The sequence below is a fragment of the Lactuca sativa genome, chromosome 3 (genome assembly GCF_002870075.4).
Source record: "Lactuca sativa cultivar Salinas chromosome 3, Lsat_Salinas_v11, whole genome shotgun sequence".
In the NCBI taxonomy this organism is placed as follows: Eukaryota; Viridiplantae; Streptophyta; class Magnoliopsida; order Asterales; family Asteraceae; genus Lactuca; species Lactuca sativa.
In genome coordinates this window covers 111,527,122-111,540,133 of record NC_056625.2, presented here as the reverse complement: position 1 = coordinate 111,540,133, position 13,012 = coordinate 111,527,122, and the positions used below count along the sequence as shown (strand labels likewise).

The following is a 13,012-nucleotide window of genomic DNA, read 5'->3' as shown; positions in this document are numbered from 1 at the left end:
GTGAAAGAAATTAAGGAGAAATGATAGCAGTACAAACGAGGAGAACGAGAGGGAGAAGGGTGTCAACGGCATAATGATAGTTCAAAGGGTTTTTAATGGGCTATTAGACCGAAGGGTATGGGAGGGAAGCTTCCCTCACTTTTTGTGGACCATATCCTCCTTTCCCTCACTATTCTTTCCATCACCAAAAACCCAAGGAATGGGTGGGAAGCCTTTCCCTCACTTTTTTTTTATTAAATAAAATTAATTTTTTTTATGATTTATAATTGTTAAATTAATACTAAACATAAAATTTAATTAAAAATAAAAAGCATTTCATTAATTAAAATAAAAATTACATTAAACCTAATATTTAAATAAGTAGAAAAATAATTAATATCCTAATTTTATATAAACTAAAATATGTCACTCAGAATCACCGTGTTCGTCATCGCCCTCATCGTCCTCGTCATCGCCTTGATCGTCTTCATCATTCTCCCCAGCTTCGATCTCGTCGTCAGAATCTTCACTCTCGACGAACATATCAGAATCCTTGTCTGATTCGTCAAACAAATAATCGTGAGGAAACTCTAACAGGGGTTGAATATGAGCCCTATAAATGTGTTCCACCAAATCAGCATGAAGGGCGTGATGTGAATGTCGCGATTGTGTACATCTCTTATATTCACCCTATACTCTTGTGTACCAACGGCCACTCCTTCGACATTTGGCAAAACTTCATTTTCGTTGTACTGGCATATCGCTCTTCCCTCGTCTTCAAGAATCATATTATGCAATATGATACATGCATACATTACGTGTTGTAACCTTTTCACTTCATATGACCTTGCCCCGACAGTTAGTACTTGCCAACGTCTCTTAAGTACACCAAATGTTCGCTCCACATCTTTCCTAGCTGATTCTTGCGCCTGTTTAAACTTTTTCCTTTTCTGGTCGTTAGGACATGTAAACGATTTCACAAAAACAAACAAGGGAGGATATATACCGTTAGTAAGATAGTATCCATGCTTATATGCTACCCCATTTGCTTGAAAAGGTACATCATGCGGCTTTCCAAGGTAGATATCGTTGAATACCGACACTAGTCTAGCACATTGATGTCATTGTTTGCACTAGCTGGACCAAAGAATGCATGTTATATCCAAAGATCATGTGATGCGATAGCCTCTAGAATGATCGTCGGCTCTTTGTGGTCGTCTCTCATGTACTGACCACGCCATGCGTTGGGGCATAATGACCAACTCCAATGCATGCAATCGATACTACCTAGCATTCCAGGGAATCCATGCTTGCCTACATGCACCGTGTACAATTGGTGGATATCGTTGATAGTTGGTTTGTGCAAATATCGTTGCCCATAAACCAAACAGATCACTTTGCAGAACTTGTACACACACTCCCGTACGGTATGCTCTGACATCCTAAAATACTCGTCCCATTTATCTGCGCCCATGTCGTATGCTAGCTGACGAATTGCAGTCATACATTTTTGAACGAGAGAGAAACTTTTTACCTGCCTTGCATCCATTTTCCATTGAAAATATGGAAAGCGGCCTTCCAAATCGCCAACAATACGTAAGAATAGTTCTTTTCTCATCCGGAACCGACGTCGAAAATTTACAGCGTATATGGCGTCATCTGCAAAATAATCTTCTATAAGGCGATTGTGTCCGGCTTCGTGATTTCCACGCAACCACGACTTTCTTAGCTTAGATCGTGCACGTGATGTTTCGCCTAGTCGGTTGTGATAGTATGCAACCGTTTTCGCCATGACGGAACCAATAAACTTATTATCATCTACGGCCGTCGAATCGAATGATAAAGATATAACATTTTGAATAATATTTTTTTGGAGAGAAGTATAAGATATGAGTTAAAAAAATGATTGGATATTGTGGTATTTATAGTTTAAGAAAAGAGAAAGAAAAAAAAATGTATATAACGGCTATGTAGCCGTTTGGAATAAAAAAAGAAAAAAAACAGAAAAAAAAAAAATTAAACACCCAATCAAATGAAGAGAGAGAGTGCGGGACTCCCTCCCCCATCTCTTTCCCGCGTTTCCTTTCCCGCACCCCCAGTGCGGTGTTTCTCCACGCGGGACGTTTCCTGCGGTCTTCCCCGCTCACCATACCGTCCGGCCTTAAAATGAAAAGACAAAAATACTCCCACATGGAATGTTCTAACGTACAAAACAGACGGCATCCTCAAAGAGGGACTAGGCGTGGAGCATAGTTATATAGTTATATCTAGAGGATGGTTCAATTTAGAAAAATAAATTATGGACCAGACGTGTATAATACATAAAACAGTGCATAATAGATAAAACAACATGGACCATTTGTGTAATTTACTTAAAACTGAATTCTACTTTCTTAGTTCTTTACAGTGCGTGGATTTTGATTCACAGAAAGAAAAACTGATTTCGCTGTATTCCTTTTCCCCCACGGTAAAGCTCACGATCCCACCAAACCTAAGTTGCTCTTGTGTACCTCTCATGACCAGATCTTCAAATATACATCAAATTTATTTCTAAAAGTAGAAACTTACGATATAATGCTTTGTTTATACATTTGATTTAACAAATAAACTAATAAAAATAATTACATACATCTCTCATCAAATATTATAAATACATATTTATTATAAAATCAAAAAACTAGTGGACCGTAATCAATTTAATCAATGTTTTATAGCCATTACATATATAAAGCAAAATCTTATAAAACCCACTAATACTTTTCTAAAACAACCATCTGTAAGATTTTTTTTTATTCGTGTGTTTGAGTAATTGTTTTTTGAAGTCTCGTACTATCCACATGTTTAACTTAAACGTTTTGCTCTACACCCTCCTCACTTCTCCATTCTACCTAATACATGTATATATGTATTTATATATATACACACATGTATCTATATATATTTCTTCATCTTCCTCAACTAATTCATTGTTAAGAAAGCCTAGAAACTAACGATTGGGGAAGATGACGACTAATCATACGTTCTTTTTTGGAAAATCCTTTTTTATTATTTGCATTTTCATGTGTGTTTCATTGCTTTCTCTTGAGGTCAAGGCAGCCACCAAGAAGTATCAGTTTAATGTAAGTTCGTAGTTTCTATGGCTTTTAATTACCATGTTGGTAAAACCCATTTCACCACATTAGTTTATCGGTTTCGTTGCAATGTTTGTTTCGTTTATTATAGAAAATGATTGTATTATATTCTTGTATTTAAAAAAGGTCGAAGTGAAGAACGTTAGCAGATTGTGCCATGCAAAACCAATTGTAACTGTAAATGGGAGGTTTCCAGGTCCAACAGTTTATGCTCGAGAAGGCGATAGAGTTCTTATCAACGTTTCAAACCATGCCCAATACAATATGTCCATTCATTGGTATGAGGTTTAAAAATTATTTATTACACAAACAAACGCATACACAATATATCTTTTATTTTAAGCTTGTTATATGTCGCTCCATTTTGTGACCTTTATACGTCTCACTCAATGACTCATAGTATTCTTTTATACTATTGAAGGAAAAACGATATTCTATTCTATCATATTCGTTGGAGTCTTATATGGTTAATTATGGTTTCTTGGCTCTCTTTTTTAGGCATGGTCTGAAACAGTATGCTAACGGGTGGGCTGATGGACCGGCGTACATCACACAATGCCCGATCCAGACCGGGAATAGCTACGTTTATGACTTCAACATTACAGGCCAAAGAGGGACACTTTGGTGGCATGCACATATTCTATGGCTCAGAGCAACTGTTTATGGTGCTATTGTAATTTTACCTAAACAATCAGTGCCATTTCCATTCCCACGACCCGATGGAGAACAAGTCATCGTGTTTGGTAAACTATATGTGTACTTTTAACGTACTTTCATCGTTAAATGTTTCTCAAATCTGATAAATTAAAAACACAAAATATTTGTTATTCGTAGGTGAATGGTGGCATGCGGATGTTGAACAAGTTGTGAAGCAAGGGAACGCTTTAGGTTTGCCACCAAATATGTCCGACGCGCACACGATCAATGGAAAACCGGGCCCACTTTTTCCATGTTCTGAGAAACGTATGTATAAGTTGATTATACCGATCAATAATCTATTCGTTAATGCATTTTAGATCTTGTACAACTTTATTAGTTTTGGGATTTTTTTTTTCGTTTTAGATACATTTGCTATGGAAGTTGAACAAGGAAAGAAATACCTCTTGAGAATAGTCAACGCTGCACTCAACGATGAACTATTTTTTGCAATCGCCGGCCACAACATGACAGTGGTGGAGATCGATGCAGTTTACACAAAACCATTCACTACAAATGCTTTACTGATTGCTCCAGGCCAAACAACAAATGTGATCGTCTCCGCCAGCCGGACTCCCGGCCGCTACTTCATGGCGGTGCGACCATTCCAAGATGTTCCAATTCCGGTTGACAACAAAACCGCCACCGCAATTTTCCAATATAAAAACATTCCCACCACCGTCATTCCTACACTCCCTATCCTGCCATTACCTAATGACACCAACTTTGCTTTAAGTTATAACCAAAAGCTCCGGAGCTTAAACACCCCTAACTTTCCGGCGAATGTGCCATTGAAAGTTGATCGGAATTTGTTTTTCACCATCGGGCTTGGGAAGAGTGATTGTGCTACGTGCCTCAATGGAACTCGGCTTTCTGCATCCTTGAACAACATAACATTTGTGATGCCGGAAACTGGACTTCTTCAGGCTCATTACTTTAACATGAAAGGAGTGTTTAAAACTGATTTTCCCGATAAGCCTCCGACGACTTTTAACTACACCGGTGCTCCCCTTACTGCTAATCTTTTCACTTCAAAGGGAACACGGTTGAGCAAAATCACGTTTAATTCCACTGTTGAATTGGTCATACAAGATACCAATTTGTTAAGCGTTGAATCTCACCCTTTTCATCTTCATGGGTTTAATTTCTTTGTCGTTGGAACTGGCATTGGCAACTTCGATTCTTCCAAGGATCCAGCCAAGTATAACTTGGTTGATCCACCGGAGAGGAACACCGTCGGTGTTCCCACCGGTGGTTGGGTTGCCATTCGATTCCGAGCTGATAATCCAGGTATCGATCATCTTTACCACAAACAAAACACCCATATACACACACAACGTTAAAATCCATATGTAACTAATTCTTGTATAGGTGTTTGGTTCTTTCACTGTCATTTGGAGTTGCACACCGGATGGGGATTGAAGACGGCGTTTGTGGTGGAAGATGGACCTGGAAAAGATCAGGCGGTTCGTCCTCCGCCAAAGGATCTTCCATCGTGCTAACCAATTAAGTGTACATTTTCCGATGAAGGTTGCGGTTTGTTTGAGAGTTTAACAAGGAATGAAACTGGAAAAAGAAAAAAAATAATCATGTTTCATACTTTGTTGTGTGTATTTTTAATTACTAAAAAATTGTTTGATTTTTTTAATCAAGTTGACATGTCAATTGTCACATGTAAACTTTGATGTTATTTGTGTTGTGATTCATACAATCCCACTCTAATAAAAGAGGATCCTATTGACATGTGGCATCTCCTCATAGCCTGCGTAAGTGATTTTCCCTTTCATTTCACAAAGTTAAAATACCAATATGTCAATCTCTTACTCTAAATTCATTGCTCACATATACTATACTTTTAATTCGGTTTCAATCAAATTGACAATCAATCCCATAAAATCAAGGCAACCCAACCCAATAGTTTCCTTCCTATCTAAAATTCCCAACCCGACATGTTTTCTTTCATATCTCGCCTATAGATCGTCTATGCTTTAACTTCATAAATCCTCGGCACTGTTCTTTAAACCTCGCTCTTTGTGTTAATCGATTCAGGTAACTGATTTAGAAAGAGAAATCTCGATTTATATCGGTTTATCAAAAATTAGATAAGTCGATCAGATGTTAGGTGAAGTTTAGAACATTCAATATTGGAAAATAATGGTTCCTTCAAAATTTGAAATGGCATTTGATCGCTCCTCTCTCTCTCTCTCTCTCTCACATACACACACACATGTATTTTATCCAAACCCTAGCACCATCATCATTGGGATCAAATTTGAGGAAGAAGACGATGTGTAGGTCTCTTGTAAGTGTCTTTTGTTCTGGTTTGAATCACACACATTACATCTTATGTCGTGAGTATTTTGATGGCGTATTTCTTTATTGACTATTTTCAGGCTGTTGACTTGTTGAAGATGGACTTGGACACCTTTGTTGTTTGTTTTTCTACAAATTTTCGGTTCATGTGTTCTTTTCGATAACATGGGAAGATTATGGCGTGTTGATTTATGTTCTAAACTTCAAGATCCATCCAGGTAATCATGGTGAAGAAAAAGTGTAAAATTGATAGTTTGTTGCTATTGTTTTTGAAACACATCATTGTGATTTTTTTTTCCTTTATAACACATGGTTGTGAGTTTTGGGTCTAAATAAAAATTATGCTCATACCAAGAAGGAATTAGCACCACATTAACATCAACTTAAAGAGAATGAAGCCAAAGTTTTGACTTTTATCTGCTTTTAGGATGAAGGTTGAAGAAAAGATGGTTTCATGTTGTCCTATTTGCGCAATGAAAGGATAACATGAAATTTGTTCATCTCTAGGTGTGTTTTTGTGACCACATGAATCAAATAGGATGGATCAACCTATCAAGAAATGGAGTTGCACCTATTCGATCATGTATATTTTCTAAAATATATTTAGTTTCGTGCTTTATTAGTTTTAGTTTCATCTGTTTAATGCAATCCTTGCAAGAAAAACGATGTTAAATACATTTATGACCTTGAGGGTTGTTTTTTATTGATATTAATTTTTATTTTATCTTGTGCGGGTCTCAAGGGTTTAGATTAAAAACTAAAAATATAACCCTTATAACATTGTGCTTCAAAATTCTTTGCTTGGCAATGTTTTAACAAAATTTATTTATCTAGTAGTTGATTTTTTTGCTAATGTTCACGAAATTTTTTCAGGTGTTGGGTGCTCCTTACATCTTCACTAGAATGTGATTATAAGAACATGATGGGAAAAAACACAGCCACAACAGTAAATAACAATGCGGAATACAACTTTTTTTGACTAAACTTTTTCCGTCTTGAATGAACCTTTAGGATGCAAACAAATATGATATTTTCACTTGCAACAAATCAACCCCAATGCTAGCTATATGATCAATATAATCAACCCAAAACAATAAATAATCAACCAAAGGAATTTTTAATATGGAAATCTCTTAAGAAATAAGAGTAAAACCATGGGACTACTAGAGTTGCTTCAAATCCACTATCACTAATATTAGAGTAACACAAAATCTTCTCTAGATGTACTAGAGGCATACAATAATCATCATACACTTGGAACTAAATCACATCAAGTATATAGTATCAAATAAGCAAAGACAAAGAAGAATACCACCAAAAGTGTTGGTTGTGTCAAGCAGCTAACAGATGTTGCGATTTCCGAGGTTTTGGATACGATCTCGACAATTCAAGCGTTGGATCTGAATGTCTCAATGTTAGGAAGCTGCTTTCTAAAAATTAAACAAAATGGACCATTGGATCTCTGGGAAATTATCAAACACTTCAGGTGTATCTTCAAAACTGAGAATTGAGAAAAACCCCCTTTTGCTTCTTACCTCTCTCTATCTCTCTTGATGGTTGGGAATTTTATGAGTTCATAAAGATTAGGGTAGAAAACACACACACACACACACACACACACACATATATATATATATATATATATATATATATATATATATATATATATATATATATATATATATATATATAGTCGTCACCCGCGCAGAGCGGCGGGAGGCAAATAATTTTTTTCGGGTTTTACCATACATGTAATGAAAAAAATTAGTTATGAAAACCAAGAATATGAAAAACAACATGGACCATTATGTAATTTGCCTAAAACTTATTAAGATTTCAATAACAAATTTTTTAATTTTTAATCATCATATATTATAATAACTAAAAAAAGACAAACTCAAAACAGCATACATGTAATTACTAATGGTTGAGTTTATAATATTAACCGTGCACCACTTTTGTATACACCACATTTGAGGTATAAACTTCGTCGTCTTTGAACTTGTTTTTAGGATTCAATAATAGATCTGTGTTGCCACGTGATGTCTCTGAGGACAATGCAATGTAAAGTTGCTCATGCGATAACACTGATTCAAGTAGATATACACTTACATTCATAATTTATTTAACAACTATTATAGCATTATGTTGTTTTTAACAATGTTGAGGCCGGTTCTCGGTCCTGTCTAGATGTCCAAATGTTCATCCATAATTATACCATGATCCAGTTTTAAGGTTTATTTGCCTTTTCATTTTCTCATGCAAAGCGGAGGCGACGAGTAATTCTTTTATACCAATTATTTTCATGCGGAAACATGTTATATTTCAAAAAATACAACAGATACACATATTGTTATCGGTCGTTTTGCGGCAACAAATAGTTATAATTCCATAATACATAAAGAAAATAAAATTTTACTATGCACAAGTTACACTTACCTATGTAGTTATTTATTTCAAATAAATCTTATTTAATTAATTTAAAAAGTTAAGAGTTTTTTTTTCATTTTAGTACTAAATCAAAAAGTTTTACAAGTCATGGTAACAAATACAAAAACAATAAAAATAAAACATGAAAAGATAGGTTTGAAAATAAAATATATATCAATACATTGATCATAAAAACTTATATTTGATTAGTGTTCTTTTACTTATTTTTTATTTTAGTTTGGTGAATTTGTAGCTTTTTGTTTAATTTAAATGTTGATTAGTGACGATATATTCATATGTTGATTAAATACCGAAGGAACACATTAGAGATGTGGTGTGATGGTTACAATTAAAAATGTTGATTATTGGTTGAAGAAGCATAATCATATCAACGATGTGGGATATGGAGAGTTTATCAAATAAAAACCTATGTATAGTTTTTCTTGTTGGATGATATTTCCAAAAACAAAATGTTTTCTAAAAGTATATTAAACATTTCTATATTTGTTTTCTAGCACTAGATCTTGTATTATATCATATCGAGATCTTGTATTATATCATATCGATTACAAACTTATTAGATATGAATGTGAGATTATTATGTATGGAAAGTATGTTTTTGTTGGTGTTGGTCTAGGATGTGGGATTAGAAATTATTTCCATTCCAATTTTCACAATATAAACACACCATTAACATCGTAACTCTACAAAATCACGTTCTTTCAAGAATGATCGATCCTATTCAATCCAACAAAAAAATATTTTCTTTTTAATTACAATGAAATAAAAAATTCATCACTTTCCTCATTATAATCCAACATAATTTCTTGAAATTCTCAAATTCAAAGGCTCCATGATTGTTTTTAAATAACCACACATATACACAGACGATGAAACAACCATCCAAGTTCCACTGTCCAGACACGTCAACATCCTAGACCAACACCAACAAAACATCAAAAAAATTAACAATAATGACTACAAATGTATAAAGATAAAGAGTAAAGGAAACATATAAATATTGATTTTGAAGGTTATCTTGTTATCATAATCTTTTCTAGTTAGAACTTCAAGTTTAATTGAAGTAGGCCAAAACCACTCAACCATATCTATGTAGCTTTGTGTGTGTACGAGTGAATTTGTTTGTCTGTGTATGGCAACTAATTTAAATTAATTTGATAAAAATTAAAAGAACATTGTTATTTTTTTTCATTTATTACATCATTGTACTTTCTTACTTACTTGCACAATGTATTAGTAAGAAAATCTATAAAAGTACAATGCTATAATTAGGTAGAATTACAACAAATTACTAAGAAAGGAAAGTGCTCGTTGGCATGCTTCCGAACCACCAAAAACCCACCTTTAGTACTTGTAAAATCAATAAATAAATAACAAAATAAACAACTAACACTTACCAAAATCGATTATCTAATGGTGGCCCTGGTTAAAATAGTATTTGAATATGTCACGCGCACACACCTTGTAAATATATAAAAAAATTAACCACAAGAAACAATATCATATTTTCATTGATTTAAATATGGTTAAATGTATGAAATATCAATTTTCTTTCATTCATTTTAAAGTGCAATGTAACACACATCAATGAACCATTATTATAACAATTTAATGCCTAAATCTATCATTATTTAGTGAAAATTACATAAAAATAAAAGTTAAGTTACTAAATAACAATTTATGTTAATCATTCACCCATAATTGTAACAATTATAAAACAATAATGGTTTAGTGAGATCGCACTTACTTAGCAGTGAAAAATCACAACCATCTAAGAAATCAACTCCAAAACTTAATTTACCACACCATACTTGTCCCCTCAATATAATATATATATATATATATATATATATATATATATATATATATATATATATATATATATATATATATATATATATATATATATATATATATATATATATATATATATATATATATATACTTAATCTATCAGTTGCGGTGAATGGTCATTATAGATACAAATGATTCAGCCATTTTATGGGCAACTGCTGCCATTAGACTTGGATTTTTTATTTTAGTTACTCCATTTCAGATAGTCAATTCCATTGGACTTTGTTCAATCAGGTTAGCATATTTGGCCATTACAACCTACACCAAAACACGTGTTCATCACCACATATCATGAATGTTAATAAGAATTAAATGGTTTAGGTAGCTCTTGCTTGGTTATTTCAAATGACAATTCAATGTAAGCTACACCTTATTAAAGAATCATTAAAAAGAAATGGAAAAAAAAGCACAAAGTTATGTATTAAGCACTGGGAAAAAATCGATATACACCCTTTGTCTTTATCTTCCATCTCTGGCAAACAGGGTAATCCAAGCTCTATCAAAAAAACCTAGATTTGCTTCTTCATCAGAGTTAATCATTGGGAAAAAGGTTAATTGAACCATTAATAAATGAAACCCAAAAATTAAAAACATTAACTGATTAGATAAAAGAATGTGATGTACTTACTTTCAGATATATAAACCAGATGAATCACACAGGAAGAGAGCACATAAAAGAAATGAAATCCTGAAACCAAAAAAACAGAGCATCAATTACCTTAATTTTTACATTACCTTTTGAGATATTGGTGTTTTGTAGAAGAAATCAGTATGAATTTATCAAATACCGCCCCATTTTCCATAAATCTCAAGTAGAAAACAAAAATCCCTAATTTATGCTCAATAATAAGAGCCTTTATATTGAATCCAGATGAAATCGAGAGAGAGAGAGAGAGAGAGAGAGAGAGAGAGAAGGGGGGTTCGGGGGAAATTCCAGATTTATCTTTTTTGCATTCACGATGAAATCAAAAGACCACACATCATTTGTCTTCCATAGTATCGATTTTTGATAAAGGGTGGGGTTGCGGAGGACGAAGTTGCACCAAGGTTCACTGGACGGAGTGGCAGGGGTGGAGCTAGAGTGGGTGTTGCTGATTTGGTGTCGGCACGCTTAGTGGTGGTGGTAATGGCAGTGAATTGTGAAATGATCTGATATGGGAGAGCACGTTTAAAGGAAAAAGGAGATTCTTCAAATGAGATTCGAATTCAGAGGATTTTGAAATTTGAATTGCCTCCTTATTTAGAGTTCATGTTAGAATCGAGTTTACATCTTATCTTTCCTAAAGATAAAGATGCTGATAGAAATGAAAATAAAATCCCTATATTGCATTGGGTGCTGATATTTCCACTGATGTTTCTTATACATCCACAGACTTCCAAAGGGAAATGACAATTATGCCCATTTATGTTTCGAGTGTAATATATCTCTATTAATATAACATATCTTTTTTAATCCAACCCCTTTTTTTTCTCCCCTTCCGTCAACGCCCACCCTCACTTTCCGTCGACACCCACCTTCAAACCACATCTTCGTCGGAAACAGCTTCTTCTACCACCACCTGCAAAATCGAAAACCATTTGAAGAAAACCACCTATAATTACCAAAATCACCTACAAAACCATTCCAAAACCACCAACTAAATCAACAATTTCAACTTCAAGAAACCACCTGTAAGTACCAAAATCAAAACCACCTTTCAAAATCGGATTTGCTGGTCCATGGGATTTTAAGGTTTCAAAATTCAATTTACGGGAGAGTTTAATGGCTTAACAATTCTTCGAGGTTTCATCGTTGGTGATGAGTAAGGCTTCTGTTTTCGGGTTTCTTGAGGATGACAGAGGGGTGGTGGTGGGAGGGCCTTTTTGGGTGAGCTTCGTCCCCAAATGGAATCAATCAGAGGTGGGTATTTCTCTGGAAGGTCCGGTGATGCTTATGTTTATTTGTATTGGGAAAAGATGGGAGAGTTTCTTGATGATGACAGGAGACGAGGAAAGCAATGACCAGTAACAGAAGGAATGAAAGAATCAAGAAAGATGGGACTCTGTAGGAGATTTTGGTTCAAAGGGAAGACCAGTAACTTAGCAGATGAAGAAGGGAGTTATAGGCTTAAGATTGCGGTAAAATCGAATTAGAGATCACTGTGAATGTAGGTTGAAATTCTCCGACGTGGTGTAGACGAAAGGTAACTGGTGGAGATAAAAGGAGTTGGGTTAATTTATTCTTTTATTTATAACAAAGGAATTAAAAAATATATATTATATTAAATATAGACAATAATTACATTCTAAATATAAACAAAGGGTACAATTGTCAATTTTCCTTAGGAGTAAGTGGATGTATAAAAAAACACAGTGGAAATATCAATTCGCATTTGGTACTTGTATATATTGCCTTATTATCTAAACATTAAAATTAAAACATTATTATATTGAGCCTTTGTTGTACTTTAAGCTTAAACATTTGGACGTCTTAAATCTATTTTTAGAAATAATAAGGATTATATAATAATATAGTAAGATATATATACATGGGCTAAAGAAGTGGGCTTTCCTCATGGGCTAAAAAACCCAATAGAACAACCCTTAAA

At 34.1% G+C, this 13,012-nt stretch overlaps 1 protein-coding gene and 2 long non-coding RNA genes across 3 annotated transcripts; 1 reads left to right on the top strand and 2 right to left on the bottom strand.

Annotated features, from left to right (window-relative positions):
* The first annotated feature begins 2,935 nt into the window (after window positions 1-2,935).
* Window positions 2,936-5,549, top strand: LOC111916162 (laccase-11). Its single transcript, XM_023911798.2, has 6 exons — window positions 2,936-3,098; window positions 3,237-3,388; window positions 3,609-3,853; window positions 3,945-4,073; window positions 4,173-5,096; window positions 5,178-5,549. The coding sequence occupies exons 1-6, from the start codon at window positions 2,982-2,984 to the stop codon at window positions 5,306-5,308; spliced, it is 1,698 nt and encodes a 565-aa protein (XP_023767566.1). The 5' UTR covers window positions 2,936-2,981; the 3' UTR covers window positions 5,309-5,549.
* A 3,646-nt stretch (window positions 5,550-9,195) lies between these two features.
* On the bottom strand, window positions 9,196-10,381 carry LOC122196891 (uncharacterized). Its single transcript, XR_006189334.2, has 2 exons — window positions 9,968-10,381; window positions 9,196-9,483 (listed from the first exon to the last, which is right to left on the bottom strand). It is a non-coding gene; the product is annotated as an uncharacterized LOC122196891 (long non-coding RNA).
* Window positions 10,382-10,711: 330 nt separating this feature from the next.
* Window positions 10,712-12,765, bottom strand: LOC111916161 (uncharacterized). Its single transcript, XR_002858443.2, has 2 exons — window positions 11,053-12,765; window positions 10,712-10,945 (listed from the first exon to the last, which is right to left on the bottom strand). It is a non-coding gene; the product is annotated as an uncharacterized LOC111916161 (long non-coding RNA).
* Between the last annotated feature and the right edge of the window lie 247 nt (window positions 12,766-13,012).